This window comes from Amblyomma maculatum, chromosome 10 (genome assembly GCF_055883805.1).
Source record: "Amblyomma maculatum isolate TAMU_Amacu chromosome 10, ASM5588380v1, whole genome shotgun sequence".
NCBI lineage: Eukaryota > Metazoa > Arthropoda > Arachnida > Ixodida > Ixodidae > Amblyomma > Amblyomma maculatum.
In genome coordinates, this window is record NC_139353.1 from 88549136 (window position 1) to 88575659 (window position 26524).

At 43.3% G+C, this 26524-nt stretch overlaps 1 protein-coding gene and 1 long non-coding RNA gene across 2 annotated transcripts in view; one reads left to right on the forward strand and one right to left on the reverse strand.

The window, feature by feature from the left end:
- Positions 1 to 14873, forward strand: part of LOC146176965 (uncharacterized) — a 77378-nt gene extending 62505 nt beyond the window's left edge. The window contains exons 2-4 of the mRNA XM_084581434.1: positions 14011 to 14163; positions 14696 to 14725; positions 14816 to 14873. Of these exons, the coding sequence (XP_084437560.1) occupies positions 14011 to 14163; positions 14696 to 14725; positions 14816 to 14873 (241 nt within the window). The remainder of the gene's footprint in view (positions 1 to 14010; positions 14164 to 14695; positions 14726 to 14815) is intronic.
- Positions 14874 to 19143: 4270 nt separating this feature from the next.
- LOC146176966 (uncharacterized) lies at positions 19144 to 19872 on the reverse strand. Its single transcript, XR_014701241.1, has 3 exons — positions 19654 to 19872; positions 19444 to 19569; positions 19144 to 19217 (listed from the first exon to the last, which is right to left on the reverse strand). It is a non-coding gene; the product is annotated as an uncharacterized LOC146176966 (long non-coding RNA).
- Between the last annotated feature and the right edge of the window lie 6652 nt (positions 19873 to 26524).

Here is a 26524-nt window from a genome sequence, read left to right on the forward strand (position 1 = left end):
GGTCGCTCTCGATAGGAGGATTTTTTCCATTCCCATTTTACATCGCGAGTTCACTTTTTTATATGCGCTGCGAGTTAGCTTTTGCGAGTAGAGTCATAGACTTGAATGTTATTCACAAGAGAATAAAACGGCAATACATTGCTCCTTTAAGGTTTAGAGATTGTTGCCATTTTTAGCGGAGAACATGTGTTAAAAAACAAAAAACTGTTTTCGTTTTAAATACATGATAATAAATTGTTCCTAATATCTGTAGCCCTTCAAGGATTGGTAAACAACAAGGCTGACTTGGCAGGAAGGGCGAAAATTGGAAAAGGTCAAATTTAGACTCGGAATCCAGGGATCACCAGCCACACATGACAGTATGTCATGCAGGCAACTTTCCATTGCTTGGTTAAATGGGATCTCAAAAATTTTGTACATATGCATGTTGGCTGCTCAGGAAAAAGTGGTTGAGGGCATGTTCAACATGACAGCCACGTACTCAGAAACGTATGGAATGATGACGCTATTACAGCGTTCAAAGTCATTAAACATACTTGAGGTCAATGCTGCTTTTATGATTCGGCGGTGAATGATGTGCTGTTCATTAGTGCTTGGAAAAGGAGTTCATCGGAACACGCATGGCAATTATGAGCATTTCATGGGCAAAATGCTGTCAGTTCCGCTGAAACGTTTATTCCATTGCTTGCAATTTTATTGAAAAATGCATCCTCTTGAAATATATCCCAATATTTATGGATATGTTATTTTAAAATTGTCTGAGATTGAAACCTTTTCTGTGTCAAAAATGCTGAATATCACCAAGGAAAGATATGTTTTGTTTTCACTCTCTCGCAGTATTCGTGTTCTTTACTATCTTTGTAGCCGCCGTTCGCTATCATGAATTGGAATTTTCTCCTAGCATAACATGGACGGTCACACTCGATTAAATTGAGGAAAGTGAGGTAGCGAGGGATCTAGTCCAAGCTCTATCAAATCGGGATTATCCTCATCCTTATCCCTCTGTCCATACTGGATACTACGCTACTAGTGTATAACACGGTAGAAAACATTTTCCCCAGAACACAAACCACTATTCACCTGTGCGCCATAAAGTGGGCGAGACTAAAGGCAAACACATTTCATAATATTCACATTTTAGACAAAATTATCCGACAGAACTACCAAATGACAGCCCCTGGTGGGCAGCAAGACAAACTTAGCAATATATCTAGGAAATACCAGGAAAACCGTATAAAAGGTTAACAGCGCCAAACACTGTACGCGAGCGTTGGGAGGCTAAACTGACAAACGACAATTAGGACCTAGCCTGGATCATTCAGATAGCAGCAAAGTTAGCTGAAGGTATTGGTGCCCTTGACTATGATGACAAACTCGCTACTAATCAATATTATAGTCATTTAAAGGTTTCTACTTCCCAGCGTCTTTCATTTTCACTATGTGTAAAACGCTTTTGGGGTCTCGAGCAGATTTCACTTGCACTTACGTGGACCTGTAATATCCATAAATGCTTATTGATTAAAATGTTACTTTTGGTGGAAAAATAACAAAGCAAACTTGCTGAGTGAGCTTTAAAATTAGGGTGCTAAGGTTAGTTATTCACGGCTCCTGAGAAATACAAGCAAACTGGTGTGCATAATGAGCGCGCGTACTGGGGGTTGTCAGCAAATAGTTTTTTTAATTGAGTGACAATTTTAATAAAATAAAAACATTCGTTACGTACACTTGCAAGGCTGCTTTTATCCGAACTTTCAAGGTTGTTCTGCTACTGCGAAAGAAAGAGAGAGAGAGAAAGCTTTATATATTGCAAAAAAGAAAAATAATAATGTAGAGCTCCCGAGGTTGGGTCCTCATTCCAGACCTCCCGCGGCCTTTGCTGCCCTGCTGGCCCGTTCAATCAGCCAAACCTGGTCTTTCGACTGCGAACTGGACAGCGCAGCCTCTCACTGCTGCGGCGTGGCGTTGTGAATTACAGACACTGCACCTATTTTCTGACAGGCCCATGTGATATGACAAATTGTCGGTTTCTGTCCATACCAGGGACACGTATATACGGTCGGATTTATCGTGCGGTTTAAAGACAGGCATGGATAAGAATTTGTTTGTAGCTGCCGCCAAGACACCGACTGCTCCCTCTTTACCAACTTGTGGGGCTGAGGATACCGTCTTCTGGTGCTCCGGTAGTGCACCAAAAAGTCTGCGTAGGTACGAGCCACTGCCTCGGTTTCTTCGGCCTCTGACCGCTCTCGGTTTGCATAACCTCGAGCTATGAGATCGGTCTGGAAGTTCCCAGCAATGCCGACGTGCCCCAGGCCCCAAAGTACCAATTGTTTTATGTCGCTTGTCTCGCCGGCCTTCAAGATGACGGACGCTTTTTTGCTAATCGTGCCGTTGGTGAATCTTCGGCAAGCAGCTTGCGAATCGGTCATAACTACCAACGAACGCCCGGACCTATTGCCTTCAGCGACCGCTAGAGCAATAGCGGCTTCCTGGGCGTCAGACACGGTGCAGTGCCGTAGCGAGGCGCACATGTTCTCCTATAGCTGTAAATCTACCCCCGTCAACACCGTATCTATTTTGTTTGAGTACATCGCCGCATCTACATAGACGGCGTTCTTGTTCTGATAGGTCTTGGCCAAGGCTTCTACCCTGGCCCTACGCCTACCCAGATGAACGACAGGATGCATGTTCTGGGAATTGGCGCTACTACAAACGTAGACCGGTTCGCATCCGGTGTGTCTGTCGCCCGTTTAAACTCCAATATGTGGTCATGATAGCCCAGTCTTTGGAGGAGAGCTCGTCCCTCCGTAGTGCGTTATAGAGTCATCTTCTGAGAGACAAGCTGCGCTCTCCGGTGTTCTTTTTAACCGTTTGTTGAGCGAAGGGCCATCAAATTCGCGTTTGCCGTTCTTATTGACAGCCCCAGCGCTGTATTGTAAGCCTTCCTGAGGATAGCTTCCACTTGCTCTTTCTCCGTCTGGCTCAGGTGTTGATAGGGAAGACTGTACGTGGCTCTGCTTACCACAAGCGCCCGCACTAACTTAACGTGTCTTCCTCCTTCATCCCTCTTCTTCTATAGGTTACTCGCCTAATCATTCTCGTTATCTGGGCCGCTGATTCAGATAGCAATCTCATCGTGTGGTCCGATCTCTGATTGGACGGAATCCACATTCCCAACACTCTCAGAACGTGCACTTCTGGTATGCGAGCCCCGGCTAGCATAACGGTAAAGTTAACTGTACTGTCGTATCGAGGTCTATATACTCTGAGAACTTTGAGATTTTTCTGGTGAACACGAAAGTCTCCTAGCCCTTGCGTAGCTGTCAACACAGTCGGCGGATGCTTGTAGCCTTTCCTCCTTGATACCTAGCGAGCTCTCCGTCGTTCAAATCGTTATTTCATAGGCGTACATTGCATGCCGAATGCCGTCTACGGCGTTCAACTTCTCCGCCAAGCTAACCATAGCGACGTTGAAGAGAAAGGGCGAGATTACAGATCCTTCAGGCGTCCCCTTGTTAGGCATTCTGATCTTGTCCGATCGCAAGTCACCGATACCTATAGTCGCGGTCCTATCCGTAAGGAAGGCCTTGACGTAAACATGAACCTTTCGCCTGCAATGTAGATTGCTCAGACCCGAGAGTATAGCCCCCTTGAGGTCGAGAGCCATGATCAAAAGTATCTCGTAGTACCAATCACTATTTTTCGAAGGATGAGGAAGTAGAAGTAGAACTTAAGCTGACTGAGATGGTTGGCAATTTCTTGGCCCTGCTTAGCGGAAGTAAGTGAAAAAGCTGTTGTAAAAAATTGCTCAAACTTTACAGTCAAATTGAAATGGTGTACCAGTTACCATTGCAAGTTTTGTCTGCAGCTGTTCAACTGCGCGTAAATTGAAGGGATATTCGTATCTCGACAACGATTTTAGACTTATAAAAAATAATTGCGCAATTCTAAAGTACATTTGTTCCGGAGGCGTCTAAATCCTTTTTAAAAATATATGATTACCTAAAGTTTTCACCGCACAATAAGGTAACATTTATGTCGTATTTTTTCTCACACAATATGCAAATGTGATCTATATCTCTGAAGTATTTGCAAACGGTATTTGGTTTGGTTCACGAAGTTTAACATCTCAGAGGTTAAGACTATGAGAGATGCCATTATGAAAGACTAAGAAATTTTCACCACTTTGGTTTTTTAACGTCCTTTGACATCGCACAGCACACAGACGTCTTACTTTTTGTGTCCACCTAAAAGCGTCCGATGGGCCGCGATTAACTACCGCATTCTTGGGCGCAGCACTCGAGCGCTATAAGCACTGCACAATGCGGCGGGGCTGCACCACCTATTTATATGTGAGTTCAAGGTAGGAATGCCTCAGCCATCACTGTGTGATTTGTTATCTGGCACTGAGACTGATAGAAGTTGTTTGAATGCCTGCAGCGCATAGCGACTTTGCGTTCGCAATAGACCATTTCAGATTAAATAATAATTACTTTTGTTCTTTGAAGCCTTGTATATGTAAGTTACATCAAGAGCAGAAACGTGGTCACGTGTGGGTGACGGCCAATTACAAAGCACCTCTGTACTGCATATTGTCATCTGGTCATTGCTTTGAAAAACATAAATACATAGATATGCACACATCATACCTATTAATGTATGGTTATCGGACATGGGAGGTAAGCATACAGGTTTTGTAGGATATAAGGTTTGCAGGAGGCAGTCAACGAACCTAGTTTGTTGAAAATAGCTTCTTCAGGCTCGCAGAAATGTCCATAGGTATGCATTAATATGTCTAGAATAAGCAAATAAAAAGTGGAACACAGAATCATATTTGTCTACGCCAGGGCGCCTACTAGCATTCTCCAGAGCACGCTAACCGCTACCAATTTATTTTTTCAAAAAAGCGGCCATATGCCCCTTTGTAGAGCATACCTCTGTCCTTTCGAACTTTCTCTTTTTCTCGAGTGGAGTCGTAAGTCGCCGACTGCCCCCTAGATACGCGTAATATTTCCTAGCTATCACGAGAGGTCACTAACGATGCCCATCTTTGTAACGCAAATGTTGTTTGCAGGCACTTCTCATAGTATACAAAATTCATCAGTGCTTGTTGTTTTGCATGATATGAGAACGCATGTGTTTCTTCTTGCATATAGAAATATTGCTGCCACTGTGAAGAAGAGAAGGAACAGAAGCAGCAGATGACGAAGTTCCCGTTTCAGCTCGCACCATTCGTCCCTGGAATTCGTCAACACCGGGCTCTTTGTGTTACTGGCTCTTCAGCATTCACACGAATGTTTGCTACGTGACAATATCTCAAGCAGACATGGCAGTAATTGAATTACAATAATGAAATTACTGTAATTTAATTACTTTGTTCGGTAATTTATTATGTAATGAATTACTTTTTCAGATTGGTAATTTAGTAATCTAGTGAATTACTTTTTGGTAGTAATTTCGCAGCAAAGTAATTAATTCCTCTCGAAATTACTTTTACTAAAAGTGCGCCATCACTCCTTCAATAGACAACAAAGTATAGTGCGCGAAAGCAGAAACGACGTGCTGCAATCCGAAGCCAGCGTAACGGATTGGCAAAAGGAGACAGAATTGAGCAGAACTATAGTCAACTAGAATACTCTGGAGAAGAAGTTGTTGTTTTGTTTAATAGCTTTACTTAGTTTTTGCATTTATAGAAACTAGAAAGTAATTTCAAAGGAATGAATTACTCAGTAGAAGTAATTGTAATGTAATTTCATTACTTTTGGGAAGCAGTAATAAGTAATGTAATTTATTTACTTTTCTGCGATTTTCAGCAAAGTAATTAGCAATGTAATTGATTTCCTTTTCAAAAGTAATTTTGCCATGTATGATCTCAAGCAAGAACATGCGTTATATTAAATATTTAGCACCATGTGTTGGCAGCAGATACGCGACACGTATAATTCACTTCCCAGGCGTTTTGCATCGATAAGCTCTAAATAAGCTTGCCCACGTGATATGCAGCTACGCAGTATATTTTAGGGGCAAAATATGCGTTTCAGATAAGCCCAAGCATCTTTTCCATGTTCTTGATTGAATGTTGTGTTTATAATCGTACATATGAAGACGCAAATAAAAATTGAAAAATGAGCAGAGATTATTGCTCGTAATCACCACACAGCTCACGAGAAAGTTCGACCTCGAAGAGATACGATGAGCTTATGCAGATTTCAGAAAAAAAAATATTTTTTTTTTAATGAGAATGTTCCTTTCAGTTCAGTTTAGAAAACAGTTGCTTTGTTTTCAAACCTGCATCCAATATAGCTGGCACATCGTGTTGTGAACATTTCCTTTTCCAAACCTGCACAAACATATCATTCGTATAGAGGAACGCCAAGCCCCATTAGCATGAATATCCACGCCGAAAGCCAAATCAGGAGAATATTTCTGGAGGACGACGCATCTGACAACAGACGTTGATGTACAAATCTGATTCTAGCCTTTCACTGTCCAATAGGAGTAATTACATGCCTTCCAGCCGTGCGTATTCGCGTATTAGACCAGTGGGTCATAAACGTCTTAAGATGCGTTGCCAGTTAGTTCTCCCTTAAAATCGAAACCTGCTCCGGCATACACTACGGTGCTGAAGTTATGACCATCTGTAAATACAGGGATGTCAAGGGATAGCCGGCCTCGTAAACCATATGCTGTCGTCGCTGCTCGCAAATTCATAACTGGTCGTATTGGTGGACTTTACTGTAGTGACATTTCCCGGCCCTGCCCCCGGAGGCCACCCTACTACATTTTCAGGTGGCGGCTTGGCCAGCGACCAACTGGTGCTCGATCGAAATCCCCTGTTTTTGAAGGGGATGGTCGGCGAGGGGATGGGGAACTGGATTGCCGGCGTGTCGTTGGGAGGCGCTGTTGTACGACGCAGTCTTCAATAGCACGGGGTCGTTGACTGAAAATAGGTCTGCGCACATCGGTTATGAAAGACCTCCAGTCCTAGTTCTCGACACGGGCACCATGGCTGATGTGACCGAGATTCCCACAGTCATACCAAAGGCGCGGATTGTTATAGTTCTTTCAGATGTCCGTTTTTCTTACCTGTGACCGTGGTGGCCGAACACACCGCTTTGGCTGCTGGACTGGCATGCCTTGTGTTGGTGTTACCTGGATTAGGTCAGGCCGTGCAGCTTAAACTGGACCTGGGTGTCAGAGCAAGTTGGCGTAAGTCTGGCGAGCATAGTCAGGAACAGGGGAAAAGGGGCAATGTACAGCGCTCAGCGTAAGACTTGTTGAACCACTTCGCGGATGAAATTTTCCTGATAATCGGCCCTTATTTGGGATTTGTCACAAACATTCTACATTTCCTCGCGTACAATGGCTCAAATAAGATCGTGCAGGTGGGCGGTGTTGCTTACAGCGGCTGTATAAGACTCGGGAGCAGCCGTAGCGGGGAGTGGTCTGTTGTAGACATCGAAGCGCTGGTAGAGAATATTTTTCACTGCTACCGCGTCTGTTAAAAACGAGGTAGCAGTCCTTGGTGGCCTGCGCACAAGACCAGAAAAATTCTGTTCGTTATCCCCACGCATCGGGTGGCACTGCATACTCTCTCCATAAATATTTCAATCCCCTTATCAAAAGATCGACTAGTTCGGCATCTGTGTTCGGCACAGCAGAGTCCGTGCTGCTGGTTCGCGTATATCCAGACTGATATACGCTTCTAGGATAAAACGATGGAATTTTAGGCCTTGAATGGCAATATGCCTTCCATTGTTTTCATATCCGGCTAAGCATCGTCTTGCAGACAGAAAAAAGGCATCCCATACATATAGGTGTTCGCCCCTCTGACTATAGCACGTGACTCATTTCTGCCAGTCCTCCACGTCCTTGTGCAGAGTGCCGAGGAACGACTTCGCCACTCAGGGTTTTTGAAGGGTGTAAGCAATAGTGCTCTGCCTGACTGAATTTTTGCATGGCTAGCCGGAGGTTTGTTTTCGAATTTGACACGAACGGCCCATGATCGGGAGGAGGGCTCAAATTTCTCTTGCTGACGCAATGAGCTGGCATGATCACAGGCAAGAGCTCAGTGTCGTTGCTCCGCGAAGGAGTCTGCGACATTGAGCGCTCAAATACTGAGCCAGCCCCACCAGAGCTATAAAGAAAACAGCGATTTACTTGAAAGGTAACAGGGCAGGGACGCAGCGTAAATGGCTATTATACGCCTTGTCCCAGCTAAAAGAAACGCTTGATGACTTGAGCATTTGAATTACAGATGCGATCGCTAAATAACGTGGTGCAGGAGGCCATCTTCCCTGCAGTGGAACGCACCGGCATGGCAGAGCTATGATGACATCGCTTGTAGCGGCGCTGCATTTTAGCTATAAACGCTTAGCGCTTTAGTAGTTGTTTAGTAGCATGGTCGACTCAGGAGACCAAGGGGGCTAACGGAATGGAATACTGAAATTCTGCAAAAATGACGTCAATGCGATCTTCTCTGCACTACTCCTGTACATATTGGAAACTTACCTTTTAATCCATGATTATTTCATGATTCTATATGTTAGCGAGAAACATTTTGGCAAGCTTTATCTATAAACTTCGCACAACAAATCTTTGTAAGCCGTGAAAAAATAAAAAAAGTCACTTCAACTTCACTTTATACTTAATACCTAAGCCAAGGATCAAAACTGCGGTTTTGATAACCTGCCAATATACAAAATAGAGAATGCGCCTGCTGCCCCACTGAACATGATTATTGGGCTCCTTTCACATCGAAGCTCGATTTTCGTGAGTCTGGTAAGCTGTAGGCATACCAAAAAATGGTGCGGAAACTATTGGCTGCAATAGACGTGTCTACTTTAAAAACGCTATTTATTAAGGCGAAACCCTTCCTAGACTGATGCTGAATATCTTGCGCCTGCGCGGTGTGTCCACGAGATTCCGTGACATGTTTTTCGTGATGTGTCAGCAAAATTCTACTAGATTCCGCGGGATATGCTCGCGAGACGCTGCAATAGGCTCTGTTGGCAACATAATTTCCCCGATAACGAAGTAGTAATAGGTTCTGAAGACGTAGTGAAAGAAACAAGACTAAAAAAAAATAATTACACAAACACGAAAGATAGAGGAAGAAGAAAAAATGTTGACAGAAGAGGAAGAAAAGAAGGAGGAAAGGCTTTCGTCGATCATTAGGCTCTTAAGAGAAGCTGACTGCCATCCCGTAACAAGTTTTTCTTAATACTTGAGATATATGTGAGTAAATATTTACGTAACACTAATATGTTGAAACATAAAAATTGAGATATTTCAATAAGAAAATACCACACGCAACAAACAGAAGGTAGCCCAACAAATGTACCGGCTGATATGCTTTACTCTTTCCAGATTTATATTTTAAAAATACATATAATGTGGTAGGTTCTGTGCATTTTGGTTACCTAGCAAAGCTGACCTAACCTTCTTCTCGACCGTTATACTATTATATTGTCTTCGAATCTGATCAATGTCCATTCCAGCTTTCGGTTGTAGTTATATGCAGTGGCATAATTTTTTACAATCTGTTTAAGCATTCTAATATCTGTATTGCTACACATTCACTAAAGTTTATTTACGTATGATTAGATACGCCACGTCGCCTGGAGTAGAGCAAAATGGAGTGACGTTTTACACTTGTGTTGCTTTCTTTTTGAATACTGAGCTTTGAATTACCATTTTGTGGCTATGATATTCTTCTGTAGCGTATAATTGATTCGAGATGTAGTAGGGGCAAAGTCACCGACTGACCTATTACTGCAAAAAAATTGTACTAAAAATCCCCATCAGGTGTATTTCTGTGAGATTTTATTTTAACATGTATCCCGAGCCTTCTGAGCCAAATGCGGCAGTGCCAAAACTTACGTGAGTAACTATCACGGATCTCCGGAGAACGCTCAGGCCGAAAGCATGAACTACACGCCAGCAGTACCCACACGGACGCACAGTAATTACGCACGCACGCACGCACGCACGCACGCACACACACACACACACACACACACACACACACACACACACACACACACACACACACACACACACACACACACACACACACACACACACACACACGCACGCACACACACACACACACACACACACACACACACACACACACACACACACACACACACACACGCACACACAGATGCTAACACGCAAACAAAATTAAAGAAAAACAACACAACCCACAAAGGCTAATGATAAACGCTATGCTTCCCACTAAAAGACAACGTTCCATTTTCGAGCTTACAGTTCGAAGCAGGTGACACGTTTCGTCGGTCCAGGCAATGACTTCGGATAACAAGGTTATATGCTGGATACGGGGATACCTGTCCTTTCGAAAACAGTACGTTGTCCTCAACGGCTGTGAATCCGCGTGTGCTGATGCCACGTCCGGCCCCTCAGGGCTCCGTGCTTTGTCCGCTGTTGTTTTTACTTTAATGATATTATTGACAGAGCGGCCTTCACTGTGTGTCTTTTTGCGGACGATTGTGTCTTGTATAGAACAGTGCGAAACAGAGACGATTCCAGGATTCTACAAAAAGATGTTGATTCAATTGTCAATATGTGCCGGATGTGGAAAATGGACATTACCTTGAAGAAAACCGTACACATACCTTTTTCAAGACGTGTTCTAATGCCTCACTTTTCTTACTCCATTGACGATGTGTTGATGAAAACAGTGTATAAATTTAAATACCTGGGTGTAATCCTTACATCAGATTTATATTGGAACGAGCACGTTGATTACACAATATCGAAAAGTTCAGAAATGCTTGGGTTTCTGCATCGCAATTTCAAAACCGTTCCGCGTTCTCTGAAAGAAAGACTTTATTTCTCGAATGTTCTCTCCATTTTAAAGTAAGCGTGCATGGTGTGGGATCCTAAAACCGAAACATTAAGAACGGGACTGGAACGTGTCCACAACCGAGCTGCCCGTTTAGTTGTAGGTAATTATAGAAGGAATCTAAGCATTACAAGTGCTAAGCAAAGCCTGCGATGGCAAGAGTTCAGTCATAGGAGAAACTGCCTTCGTCCTAAGTTATTGCATAATATATTTCATGATTGCACTCGTACCAGCCAAATAAATTGCCTTCAGCTTCCAAGCTATGTATCGCAAAGAAGAGACCACCCGAAAAAGATCCGGCCATTTCAATGCAAAAGCAATAATTTTAAACATTCTTTCCTAGAACAGTGGAGGAGTGGAATAATTTGCCAGTTTCTGTGACTTCTGTTTTATGTAATGACAATTTCGTTTTAGCACTCAACACTCAGGGTTTTATTTGCTTCGTAGTCACCTTTCTTGTTATGTAATTTAAAGCAATGGCTTAAAGCTTAGCTGTCCAGTGTGCTGCGATATTGAGGAGAAAAGTGTGCAGTATTGTCATGTGTTGTCAAGAGGAACTGTGCTGCATGTACGATTTTGTTTTGCTTGGATCCTCCCCCCCCCCCCCCTACTGTAATTACTAACGGCGCTCTAGGATTATGCATAAATAAATAACAGAGCATGATCAGTTTGGCAAAGCATTTCAGATCTGTTCTCGCGGCCGCGCATTCGCACCATCCCGCTACAGGCTTTTGGTCGCTACAACGGTTAATCCTATTTATTCACGGACTTTCTCTGTTTACAGCCCCTAATTACAGTGCGTATGTTAAAGTACGGAGCCCAGTTTATTTCGCCAACGATTGTACAAAGAGTGTGCTGCCAGGCGCGGTACACCACGTTTCATGCAGCCCATGCCCTGGTTGCGCCATCTCGAGTCCTAGACACAATATGCCTCACCCACAGCCGCTCCCTGAGCCCACTATCCATATTTTAGAGCACCATAGGAGTAAACATCGCCGTCTTTAAGGAGTTTCACCTACGCCGCTTCCTCTTCCAACAGGTGGTGTGACAACATCGCTGTTGTCGACATTGACGCGCACTGAACATCGCCTTAAAAAGACATATGCCTTAAAGCATTTCTTTGGGTATGTTTAGAACCTGCACCAGAATGTAGACACCATTTTGCTTGGCACAGGCACGAGAGCGCTAAGGCAACATTTTTAAATAGCCAAGCTAATGCTCGATATTCATGTTCAGCAGCACCAATAACTAATTGTTTTATTGTAAGCTCCAATTGCTTCTCTCTTACATTGCAGTTAAAAATTAGCAGTGGTTTAGCTTGTGGTGAAATCTGGAAATACGCGACAGCTATTTGCTTGGCTATGCTTAGGTTCGGCTTGAAAGTAAAGACATGGCTTTTGAGCATAAATATTTACTCTATGGTTTCGGCTTTATTTCACTTCACGTATGAGCACCCCTTGCCTCTTGACGTAGACCATTGTCATTCGGGTGTATTAGACTTATAGCGGTATGACGTCGTCTCTACGACGAACTCCAGGGCACACAACCGTCACAACGTTCGAACGAACCTTCTGTCCTAGCAATTCGCTGTTGGTCCTTTCTACCAACTACCGAGTTCTGTCTTCTTTTTTTTTTTCTTCCTAGCAACTCGCAGTTGTCGTTTACCTCTACCATCTACAAAATTATTCTTCTTCTTCTTCTGTCCTAGCAACTCGCTGTTGTCATTCGCCTCAACCAACTACAGAGTTATCTGCCGTCGTATTTTTGTTTTTCTGCCCTGGCAACGCACTGTTGCCGTTCGCCTCTACCAACTACGTATGTTGACCCTAAACTAAACTATGCTGCAGCTGTATACAACGAGGTGACAGCACAAACACCAAAATTATTGACTCTCTCCTTGGGCCTACACAACAATTACGACTAACAAGACTAGGAAGTTCTATCGTAAAGCACAGCCGACAGCATGTACAGTGGTTGACATAAATCCTGGAATATGTATACCTTTTACAGACGCATAATTAAGTCAAAGTGTTGGAAGAACCGCCACTACCAGCCCCACACATGCAGAGTTACGCACACATAGGGAGCACGTAACGGACCACCCGGACTCAGTTGTATTCGAGCTGTATGATGGAGGCTTTAAATGCCACGCCGTCTACAATCGAAGCTCACATTTACGCCGACTCTCTGGCAGCTATTAATCAGCTCAAGAGAGCTACACAAATACTAAGCGCTACTAAGGAGGTAAATGCTTTAAAAACAAAACGCGTTCAGATACATTTCAGTCAAGAAGACAGCAATAACATAGATCATAAAAAAAGATACGCTTACACACCGAGTTCCTAACATGAGTGCCTCATCGACAAGTCTCCCATTTGATCATCGCTCAGCTATCCCAATCTTAGCATCTGTTCTAAGTACACGTGCCCTTATTCCCCTGTGCACTGACGCCCTCCCTCATAACCTAGTGAGAGTAATGTAGGAGGTGCCCCTTACAAAGATTAGGGCTGGGGTGGCCTTTACTCCATCGGTTACATGCCAATGGGGCTCTGAAGAGGATGCAGTACAGAGTACAGAGCACATACCCTAAGTGTCCAAGGCCAGCTGCCGAGTTAGATCTTCGCTACCTGTTAAGGCACGCTCACACTAGCGGGAAAACGCGCAACGCTGGACGTTCTCCGCGTGCCGCTTCCCGCAGAAGCCGTTTTTTTTCCCGCAGGCTGACTTGTTTGACGTTCCGCGGAGCGATGGGGTTGGGAGCTATTTTTCCCGTCCCGCAGAACGGAGTAGCCAATCGGAGCGGAGCGCAGACCGTGACGTCAGTCCAAGTTCATGACTCCCGGCGGCGGCTGCGCGGGCGAACAGAGCATCGCTGCGGTTGCTGTTCCAGCATGAACATGCGGCTTGAGGAATTTGAGCGTTTTTTGGAATGCATTCGACCCTACCGCTTCCTCTACGACAAGACACACGGCGACTATAAGGACACGGATCTAAAAAGCAACCGATGGGAATTAATCGGACTGGAGTTTGGCCTGACAGGTAAGCTTATTTCGTTGTGGAGTGTCTAGTATCTGTTGTCGATACAAGTGTCTGTCAGCATGAGAAAAACATTTTCTGCAGCTTGCGTCCGCAAAATTTAGAAATGCAAGGGACCGTTGGCTGAAGATAGTCAGCGGCATTGACGCCACATGTCGGAGTGGGGCACCCGGCAACGGCGACAACGGCGCGAAAAAGTGGGCGCTTTTCCCCCTGATTGACGGCATGCTGCGAAGCACGCCGCACTACGCCAGCAGGTTAGTATACTGACACCTTTGCCGCTATGTTTTACCTTTTCAGTGTGAATATTTTTGACTTGGTACATAGCCACAGTGCTCCAAAAGAGGTTCCGCTACCATTTGCGCAGTGGGAAGCTGTAGCATTTATGTATGTTTCCTTCTTTGCTTGCCCTACTCGGAACTATTTCAGCGCCATAATTCTTTCTCAACAACCCGTACCGCTTCTTTTCATGCACACCTTTTCGTTCGCACTTTCGAAACGCGTGCTTAGCCCCAATATCATTGAAAAGCTAGTTAGATTTGGGTCCGACCAGGCTGCGCTAGTGGCAGGCCATACTTAGCAGTCTCCGGCTCCATTTGTGCTTGCGGCACTTTGCTATTGTGAAGTGCGAATTTAAAACATTCTTTGATATCTCCCGGGAAATATTGCAAATTCCATGTTCTCATTTCGCGTCGTTTGAACGTTTACGCCTCGGAGAGTTAGAAGAATTAAGCATATTGCCTCACTGACAGTGCTGTAAACATGTTTCTTTTTTTTTTTGCACTTCAGGATCACGACAAACATACGAAAGAAAACCGGGTATGTATAGTTATAACCTGCAGCTGTGATCTGCATGCATGCTTGTATGCCTGAGCACCAAAATGTTCTTGTGTGGCGTCTCTTATGCAGACAATCACAGGGGCCGAGTCAACCGAGTTGCAGCAGGTTTGCTACCCCAGAAAGGTAGGCAGTATTGTCGGCATGTTTGGCTGGCAAACGTATGCAATAATGTCAAGATTCTGATTGTATTTTAAGCAGTGTTGAGGCAAGGTGAGAGGGCATTTCAATCTTCAGTGGGCTTATTTCATGCAGTACTCACACAAGACAGAGCTGTCCAGACATGGAGCTTCTAGGAATGTAAGTACACACTCAATAAGCAAGTGTGGACTGTGCTATACACTACACACTACAGATTTCGACGTTTTTGTACCTTACAAGGATAAACCATGCAATTGTGCTTCTCAGTATGTTTTCAAGCAGTGTTGGTACATGGAGAGTACAAGGAATGTCATATTTCAATACAATTATTTCATGCAGTGCTGATACAAGCAGCCAGAGCCCTGCAGAGGCACAACTTCTCGCATTGTAAGTAGACACATCCATATATAAGTCATATCATGCCGTAAGTTCAGCGAACTGACATTTTATGCAATCCAGGTATGACGACACAGTTGTCAACTCGGATGACGACGACAGCAGGTAAGCATCTACCAGCCTTTTTACTGAAATTATCAGGAACTGCCTGCAGTAATTGATATATATCAGAAAGTTTGGAAATGCATTGTTTGTCATGCAGCCCGGCACCTGCCCAAGCTAGGGTTCCAGGGTCTAGCAGCCCTACAACGGCTCAAAACTGGGGGCCGCCGCCTCTTAGCCCTGCACCAGCTGAGACTGAGCTACTTGGGCGATACACACCCCCAGCCAGGTAGACAAGCAAGCAAGCAAACTTTGTCATGTAGTCATTTATTAACTTTTTTGTGCTTTTTCTTCTCAAGGCTGTCCAAAGGAACACCTTCAGGTGGGCCACCTTCACGGTATGTACTTGCAAGTGTCATACTTCCTAAGATAAAAGATTAAAAAAATGGTGTGAAACAATGCAGTTTTCATCATTTTGCAGAAGAAAGAAAAGGACAGAGGACACTTTTGAAGACTGCGTCAAGGCGAGCCTTGACAGATGTGCTGGCAGTCTTGCTAGCATGACGAAAAAAAAAAGAATGAGCAAGAATGTGACGACAGTGACGCTGCGGGCCGCTTAGTCACTGCGAAGCTTCGTGCTCTAACACCAAGGCAGCGATCGGAAGCTATATTTAAAATTTCTAAAATTTTGTACGAAGCCGAGCAAGAAAGTCTGGAACTTTGAAGGGAAATAAAGTTAACAATTGTTTGAATTCAAGAGTATCATGCCTGCATTAATTTTAAAGAATATCTTTTAGAGCAGATGCAGCATTATCCTGCTTGTTTTACCTTCCGTCCTGCACGGTTGACAATCCTTTATTGCCATGGAACTTTGCCATCCGTGACAAAATATTGTGCAAGTCTGTCACGCACATCCATAGCAGACCTGCAACACAACATCGGAGTAGCTCAAGATACACTGCATAAAAATGTTGATTGACATAGGCTTTCCCTATTTACCTTGCAGAATGGCAGCCTTGTCTACTTATTCCTCTAAGTCCTGGAAGGTCATTGCCGTCTGTCCTCCATAAGCCAGCAGTCTCATTTCCCTGCCAGTCCTCACTGTCGGCATAGCCAGGTGGGCTGTAGGCAGATCGTGCCAATGCGCTCTCCGACATCATGAAGTTATGCAGCACAACACATGCCTTGCAGATATTTTCCGTCGTTTCCTCTGATGCTCTAAAGGGCCTCCTTAATATTCGCCATCTTGCTGCCATAATTCCAAACGAATTTTCAATGACCCGACGAGCCCGGCTTAAACGATAATTAAAAGTAGCTCTCTGCTGGTACTCCTCACGTCCAGATGGGCTTAATCTGTGCTTCTGCAGTTCTGTAAATGAAAGCATGAGGCATATTAATTGAAAGCAACTTGCCACATTAAATCATTTTAAATTTTAGCACTACAGCATAAAGGAACAATGAAAAATAAAGTGGATAATGGCTGTATTTGACCTATGCTTACTGCTCTAGATCATCATCATCAGCAGCAGCCTGACTATACCCACTGCAGGGCAAAGGCCTCTCCCATATTTCTCCACTTAACCCGGTTCTGTGCCAGCTGCATCCACTTGACCCCTGCGAACTTCTTAATTTCATCCGCCACCTAACTTTCTGCCGCCCCCTGCTACGCTTTCCTTCCCTTGGAATCCAGTTTGTTACCCTTAGCGACCATCGGTTATCCTCTCTTCGCACTACATGTCCTGCCCATGTCCATTTCTTCTTCTTAATTTCTACTAGAATGTTGGTAACTTGAGTTAGTTCTCTGACCCACTCTGCACGTTTCCTATATCTTAATGTTACCCCTACCATTTTTCGTTCCATAGCCCTCTGGGTTGTCCTCAACTTAAGTAGAACTCTCTTGGTTAGCCTCCACGTCTCAACGCCATAGGTGAGTACAGGTAAGATGCAACTGTTATATACTCTCCTCTTTAGCGATACCGGTAAGCTGCTAGTCATAATCTGCGAGTGCTTGCCAAATGCGCTCCATCCCAATCTTATTCTTCTTGTTATTTCCTTTTCATGGTCCGAATCTGCGGTTACTACCTGTCCTAAGTAGACATATTCGCCTACTACTTCCAGTACTTCGCAACCTAATGTAAACTGCTGTTCCTTCCGAGGCTGTTGAACATTACCTTAGTCTTCTGCATATTGATTTTCAAGCCTACCTTTCTAGTTTTCCTGTCTAGGTCATCAATCATTATTTGCAGTTCATCCCCCGAGTTGCTTAGCAAGGCAATGTCATCAGCAAATCGCAGATTACTGAGGATTACTGCTCTAGATGGCACATTACAAAACGCGTCATGTCACTAAGGATGACTTGCATTCCATATTTGACTTAAAAAAACGAGTTTGATTACTGCAAGTACCGTTGCTTTCGAGAAAAAATATGTAGCTGGTTACTGTGACAAAAACAAAAATAGAGATTTTAATGTGGACTTCAAAGATCACAAACTAAACTGTCTGTTTAAATGAGCATCATGCTCTTTGGTCGCATTCGACTAGGGTACTTCACCCAGATATTTGCTCTAAAATGGAAAACAAATAACAGAATTACCTCCTGGGCAACAAGAGCAACTTTAGTGAGCATCAGGAAATTACTGGCTATAAAATGCATAATGCTAATCATAAACAGGCTCACCACGACGGGCATAGGGACGCATGAGGAATGTCTTCAAAGGGAAGGCTTCATCACCTACAATAACGTAGGGAATGTCACCTGCCGACCCGACAGGGGTGGGGGCTGGAACACCACACCAGTTGACGGTGAGATCTTTCAGCAAATCTGAACGTAAAAATATTCCTGAGTCCCCTTCACCACCATAGTGGCAAAGATCCACATATGTGAATCTGAAACAAATGTCATAAGAGAAGGAAATCAGTAAACTAATAATGAGTGCTATATTAGCAGGTGAGAAAGACTAGGTTAAACCTCTCCAAAATAAATGACGCCACTATAGGAGAATATTTTACTCTGATATTGCTAAAAATATTAAATGCATGCTATCAGAACGTGTCTAGGACTCGTGTTTCTATAGCGCTCCATCGTAAAATATTTCTCTGCAGATGCTCATTGTCTGCTGCTGCATTTCTTACAGCAATCAGTCAGCTTTGACATTAACGTTTACCGTTGCTACAACCAAAAAAGCAAAACACCGAGCTGTAGATGGCTAGAAATAAGTTGAAACCAAGTGCAGGTAATAACTTTACCTGTAATGTGCATCACAGCAGGCCAAAAGGACAACACTGAAAGTTTTTTTGTAGTTCATGTTTCTTGACCCAGAGTTATTCGGGCATTCAATGTTTACATGCTTGCCGTCAAGGCTTCCAATGCAATTTGGAAAATTCCAATAGTTTTCCATGTCCAATGCAATCTGAAACAGACACAAATTTGGCAGCAGTAGCTGGCTTAGTAAACAATTTCATAGAAGTGGGGAGAGAGAATAGTGCATATAATGATCAACCAATTAAAATTATGCAAACATAAATGTCCTTATCTCTGCTTCCTGTTTGTTCGGCTGAAACTATTTTCTTTATGAAACATAAATAATTTCACGAGTTTCAAACATTTACACGTAGGTCTCGCAAAACAAAACAATTCATATAAAAAATACTTAAAAACCCCTGAAGATGCGAGATTTCACTGCGTAATCACAGCACAAAAAAAATAAAGTAAAGGAGGCACTCCAGGGTGTAGCACTGACCATTCCATTCAACTTGCACTACATGTCACGGCAACATGTGCATACAATATTTTAACATTGCAGCTGTGGTTTCTCTTATGAGGACTGAAGCTGTTGATCGGCCAATTAAAAAATTATACGACAAGCTGCGGAACGTGTCCCCATTTGCAAGAAACCTGGAAAACAATCACATATATAATAGAGATATTGAGCAGCAATAAACTGATCGGTACGTTTTGTAAGAAGACAGAACTAATTAAAAATTAAAACAACAATGTGTCTAGTTGCACTGCATTGAAAGGTACTAACAGCGCACCACATTATACGGAGCAGGTTCAGCAAATACATCTGCGGTAAGCTGTCAACCATTTTAATTGGATAAGATTCGTCATAGACACTCACCGTACTGTAATTGCCAGTCGATCGTGGGCCGAAATCGGATCTCTAAATGGAGTCACCTGACGGCTGAGGCTGTGCTTGACGAAGCCCAGCAAAGTGTCAAAGGTGCTTGGAGGCATCCGAAGGTAGCTAAAAAGGGACAGGTGATATGTCAGTTATACCCCGTACGACGAGCACCGACTTTACGAATGCATCACAAGAAACAGTACTTACTCGCGAAAGTAGGCCTCGTCTTCCGCTCGCAGCCGTGGCAACAATAGGCGTGCCTGTCCTTCTTGATCTCGACGGCGAAACATGGGTCGCACCCAAAATCGGCGCTTCCGTGCATTCCGTGCACGGCGACGGTGCACAAGCAACGAACAGACAAGTATTAGTACGTTGACCGTAGCCAAAAGTTCATCGTTAGAACCAGGCATCCTCCGGACAAAAAGGGCGACGAGAGAAAAGCTAGCAGACGATCAAGACGACGACGCGGGAAAAGTGCGCGTTTTCCCGCCTTCTCTGGTGTCACGTGACTATCACATTCTCGCTCAACTGGTTTGGGTACTCCCTCAGCGCCTCCTCTCTCTGCATTCCACGAAAACCGCAGCGGAAAAACGCGCGTAGTGTGAGCTTCATTCCGAGGAGCTGCGACGCAGCGGCGCCGTTGACGCTGCGCCGCTGCGGGAAGTTTCCCGCCAGTGTGAGCGTGCCTTTATAGACATGCCCAGAAATGCAGTCGTCAAGAATAAGACGACTACAAGAAGTTGGACTCTCGGCTTCAAAGGAGAAACATTTACTCTTGTGGTTAATGGACAATAATAATAGCCGGATCTTGCCTCAGTTTCTTGAAGAAAATAGACTGCATGACTTCCTTTAAGTGAAAAGACCGCCTGAATCTATGCCACATGCCAAGCCTTCGAATAAAAAGAAACTTCGCAAAAAAAAAAGAAATTAAAAACTACGAGTTATCTATCTTCTTTTTGTTCCTAACAACTCGCTGTTGTCATTCGCCTCTACCATATACCGAGTTATCTGTCATTTTCTTTTCTTCTCCTTCTTCGTTTGTTCGGACATACACAGCGAATTGGCGAAATAGTGGGCATTGTAGCTCCTACTACAAAAACTGCTGTTATATAGATAAAGCGTTACATGCACATGATTTTCCGTCCGTATGTAAAGCTTCACAATCAGAGTATACTTTGCAATGTAACCAGATCGGCCCTGTACTGTAGCTGCTGTAGACACCTTGTCTTCTATTCTCATCCGCAAACTTGACACTCTGAGATCCCTGCTGCGCTTCCCTTGCCCTGAAATAAGCTCGGTACTACCTAGGAACGACTAGGTATTTTTATTTGGCACACAACTTTGTTGAGATCATCTTACTTTCTTATGCACTCTCTATAATAAGTTCTCCAATTTACAATTTTTTCTTTCTGTCTTGTAGAGGGCTTCATAACGTTTTCAATTCTGTACCTATATTTTCCATTTTATAGTTTTTATTTGTATATACTACGTACAGGATATTTACGAACGTTATAACGATCAGGACAACCATACTCCTATTGAACTGAAGAAAAAGGCAGGTCTTTGGAAAGGGTACTCTACCGTTGATGACACCCGTGTTATCAACAACCAGGCGGTATAAAAGTGTTCGGAATATATCCAGCCCCTGTACGTAGCGTTCCTGTCTACAAGAAAGCGTTTGGCTCAGTGAAAACCACAGCAGTCGGGCAGTCATTGCAGAATTAGCATTTAGATGAGCCATACATGAAAGTACTAGAGGTTATTTATAGCGGGTGTAAAATTCTAATTAAGAAAGGTGTTAGGCAAGAAGGCAGGATCTCCCCAATGCTATTTACAGCTTGTTTAAAACACTCATTCAGAATTGGGATGGGAGCAGTTGACGGTCAGGGTTGTTGAAGAATATCTCTGTAATATGCGATTCTCTGTTGGCTTCGCCTTGCTAAGTAACTAAGGGGAACAACTGCAGAGAATGATTATTGACTTTGACAGAAGAAGCGGAAAGGTATTGTTGAAAATCAATAAACACAAGACTAAGGTAACGTTCAACAGCATCGGGAAGTAACAGCATTTCACAATTCTTAGCGAAGCACTGGAAGTGGTAGGCAAATATGTCTAAACAGAACACGTCGTAATCGCAGATTCAGACCTTGAAAGGAAAATAGAAATAAGATTGGGATTAAGCACTTTTGAAACCTACGTGCACGTTATGACTTGCAGCTTATCATTATCGCTCAAGAAGAAAGTAAACAACATTAGATGCTTTCCGGCACTCGCCTATGGGGCTTAAAAGTGAAGGCTAACCTAAACGGTTGTACGTAACTTTAAGACAATGAACAGAGCAAAGGAACTGAAAATTATAGGTGTAACGTTACAGATATATAGAGGCGGAATAATCGACCTGCTAATCCAGCCACTCTGCCTAACGGAACTTTATCTGGAAAATATGGTGCATTATATAAACCAATAAAATCGCCCTGAAGGAAAGGCTTACACTAGATATAAATATTCATCTAGATATTATAGTTTTGTACCCTTGCACATAACATCATAAAAGTGAAAAACTAATAAGAGAACCAGAGCATTGACGATAAGTAGTAAAGTTACTTAATCTTTATGAATACAGCTTCGATTTTAGATTAGCATATAAGTCCTTCACTATCGTGTATAAAGATTCTCAGTGACCACAGTAGAGATTTACAGCAATATTGCACAACCGTCAGAGTTAAGTAGGTGGATGAGGTTGAGAAGTTCGCAAATGGTCAAGCCGTGTGAGCTAGTACCGGCGGGGTTGACGAAGTCATATGTCATTTTATGTGAAGTCATTGTATGGGAAGGTAAGCTTCATAGAAAGCATTGAACGTAAATTATTTACAGTCGGAATCTTCCTTGATATACGCAAAGCATTTGACTCTGTTAAACACCATATTTTACTTGATAAACTCCCGATGTATGGTATACGAGGACGAGCACTTCAACTTATTAAGAGCTACTTATCAAACCGTAAGCAATGCGTGATATATAATACAACCTCTTCAACATTAAAACCAATTTTAACAGGTGTGCGTCAGGGCTCAACTTTCGGGCCATTACCTTCTCTGTTATACATAAATAGTATAGCCAGTATTCCATTCACACAAGAATTGCTCCTTTATGTAGATGACACAAATGTCTTCTTTGCTGGCCCCAGCCTCTCTAAACTAGAAATAGACGCAAACAGATGGCTATGTGAACTGTCTGAATAGTTAACTGCAAATGAATTGGAGCTTAACACAAGCAAAACCAAATACATTGTTTTCAGAGCTCGTAACACTAGAATTACTGCAGAATAGTTCTTGTGCTTCCAAAACGATGTGATAGAGCGCACAGACGTGATAAAATGTTGAAGTTTTTTTTTTCATGAGCTCCTCTTGTGGAATGCACATACGAACTACCTTAAATTACAATTATCTCGAGTGGTAGGAGCATTGTGGAGAATAAGAAACCAAATCCTTGAAAAATATAGAGCGCTTATTTACTCTACAATGATTCAGTCCCATATATATTACTGTCTTCTCGTATGGGGCACAACTACTGCTACGAATCTGGCAAGCATAATTATTACACAAAAAAAAATCGATCCGTGCCCTAGAAGGTTTGAAGTACAGCTAAAGCACGCATGCTTTTCGTTGCAGTTATGGAGTAGTGATGGTGGAACAACTTTATGGAAAAAAAGCGCGATTTATATATACAATGAAATCAGAAAAAACCGAGACAATTTTGCACAGACATATATGAGCTTAAATCAAATTTTGACTTCAGGAAAACACTATACAAACTACCAAAGCTGAGAACAAATTACGGTGGGCAAAGCCTGCGATCTCAAATACCCATGCTTTTGAAAAAAAATGAGGATCTTGTTGCCGTTATTGAACGGCATGCATCACCTGGTGTATTTAAACGTACACTGAACGATATGTCGAACAAAGTGTTGTAATTAAAACTGTCAGCGATGTCAAAAATTGTTTAGCTTTTTAAGTTCCTGTTACTGTTTTTTTAATTTGTTCAGCTTTTGAGTGCTTCTTACTGTTGTATTTTTCTATCTTTAATTTGCATCTTGGAGTGGAAAAAACAATTTCATCTGTACCGCGCTCTTTCCCCTGTGTACAAATTGTATGGGGCTCTGAACCTGGTCAGGTGCAAGTACGCAACTTTTCGGGCTCCTTTAGTTTCTGTGTAAGGAAACTAAGAATAAACTTCAAACTTCATATGGCATAGGCCTTCACTCTGCAGTGGGTATATCTAGCTGATGGTGATCCGGTAGGAAACTGTTATTCCTCGCGGTCTTCATCAGTTTCTTTCTTCATGGTTTATGGCGTCTTGTTATTCCTGCTATGCACTGAGTTAAGTGATTCATCTTTAATTTTGCTTTCTCTAAACAATGCGCTATCACATAGCCTGTTATGTTTCCGCCAAAGAGTTATTTATCTGCAGTCTGCAAAGGAGGTCCCGCGTGCATTTTATATACCTAGGTACGCTGTCTAGAGACGATAAAGGCGCTGGGCTGGTGGGGTGAAAAACTACGACGCTGAAAAAAGGCTGTGTTAGACCTAGAAGTGCGTCCCTAGCGCCGAGTTGCTAAAGCTATTTCTGAATACTTCCCGTGATATTTGATGAAAATGTGCTGTGTACAAATCCAACACCTCAACTTCAGTTTCCGCAGTGGCCGCCGTCTAACGCAACCCGTTATACAGAGGCTGAACATGAGCCCAACGTCTGCATTGCGCAGCCTTGAGATCAGTGCGCCTTTTGCGGGACTGATAACATCGAGGTGTACCAGCGCGTCAGTAACCTCTACCGAATTAATGCGACTCTGATGCCGGCCATTGTTACTTTCTACCTGACTTGTACCGCGCGCGTCCAGGTTATGACTAGGTTAAAAGAGATTTATCATCATCAGATATGCGCAAAAGGAAGCTCCGTGATCTATTTGGGCAAGCCAATCGGACGCAAGCGAAGCGTTAAAAACACAGTATTTCAAGAACTGTCATGAGACGAACAATATCTATCATATATACAAGATGCCTTAGCCCTATACTGAAAACTATACCGCGCCATGTCAGAGTCCATTAAGGTGGCCACATTTGCAAGTGAATAGCTGACAGCACTTCAATTTTCCTTGTCAAGACTATAGGGCGCTTGGCGTCACCCTCGAGGTGTACCGGTGTTTTTATTCTTACAATTTCACTATTGTATGCGTGAGTAAACGAGACGGACTCCTGCCGCTACGGCGAACAAGTTTATTTGAGCTGGGAGCACGGCGGTAACAGGCTACGAAGCATGCATGAAGGAAATACACAGATGGCAAAGGCTGGACCCAAATGATGTTTAGCGTGACTGCAGAATAGCCACAACCGGCGAAAACCACTTAAATGAAGAAATATACAAATACAAAAATAAGAAGGTGGGTGCTAACATAACCATAATGAATACATTAGCAGATTCTTATCGCTATCGCCAAGCTGTCTCCCGGCAATCATGCGAAGTCCGTTCGCTTGTCCAAACACTTGCCAGTTGCAAGCTCTTCGTCTTGCATGCAAGTTGCTTGACAGCCATTGGGTTTTCGTAGGATGCTTCCTTTTTTGTAAGTGCGTCGTTTAATCGTTCAATGTGCGTTCATACTGTAATACGTATACGTAGCCTGCCCCTTCGAAAAAAGTGCTGCTATCCTCCTTTCATGTGCAGTATTCTAACTACCAAGTCTGATGGTAAACAAACCTGTTCTATTGTTTTTTTGCGGCGCCCCAGACAAAGATGTCCGTGTTACATAATACAAAGTTTACGCCAGCAGAAAGGAAATAATTTGTGTCCGTAACAGTTCTGGCTTAGTGGCAACATCAAATAGGAGTGTTAAACGTGGACCTTTCAAATGTAAATATGAGAGTGTGAAGCTAGTGGCTCTCGTTTGTTATCTGAATATGTTTAAATCTCGACTTGGCATAGTTTCCAGAACATGTTATTCCAAGCGAAAATGCCAAGTTTGACCTAAAAAAGCGAATCGGATGGTATTCTCACCGAAAGAAGCGATTGGGCGATTGAGGTCCCTTGTAATATCATGTCAAGACAGCCTTTAGGTGGACTGGGAATAAAAAAAATAAAAGGGAAGCAAAACCAGACTTGAAATATGTTTCCAAATTTAGGCCGACACCATTGAAAGACACCATTTTGTTGGCTCGTCAACTGGCGAGCTGCCTCCAGGTTTCCCCACATGGAGGAGCTCCTCTTGAGCCTTGTCATACAAGGAAGCTGAATGCACTAGGGTGACGTCAAAGCTAATGGTTTTGTTCTGCTTTGAAGATAAATTACGTTTTCGTCTTTAATATTCCAAAGACCTTTGAATAGCGTCAGAATCCCTTTCTTTGGATTGATAGTGCGCAGGCTGCCCTAAATTCAAGCGACTGACGGAAGCGTTTCATTTGCAGGTTCAGAAACCGGGTCAATCCACATCGATAAGAACATGCACATCTTTGTTTATCTGGGCGCGTTTTAGGATAGCCAGAATATCGCAACTCTAGGCGCTGTCGCTAGGCTAATGCACTTCCCCTTTCGGCATTGAACTAGTGCTCACTGTGCCGAGAAACCCACTTACACTTCAGAAATCTGGAACCTGAACTGGGTCTACACTCTGAGATCGACAAACGGTTCAGGAGAGGCCTTTCTTCACACGACATGTATTTGTCACTCCGTGGTGAGCAAGCAGATTGTTGGCGGCTTTCTGGTCCGCACCAACAGAAATACTTATACATGGGCTAGTTCGAAGGCTTGCGTGAGAGTTGCATCTTACCATACTAGAAGAAGCCTACTTCTTTACGCTTGTTGGCAAGGGTTCAGCGACCTTTTGCAGTCTCACTTTTATTCGACTTTTCACAGTGAGTAAATTTTTTTCTGCAATACCAATTTTGCTTTATCTGAGTCAACCTCCTTGCAACTGAGTCCGACGACTTGCCAATTGCGAACAAACATTCTGAAAACTGCCACAGTCTCAGTGCTTTTAAAGACTAAGCGTGAAGAGCAGTCACCAATTCTTCAAGAGACGCTACCG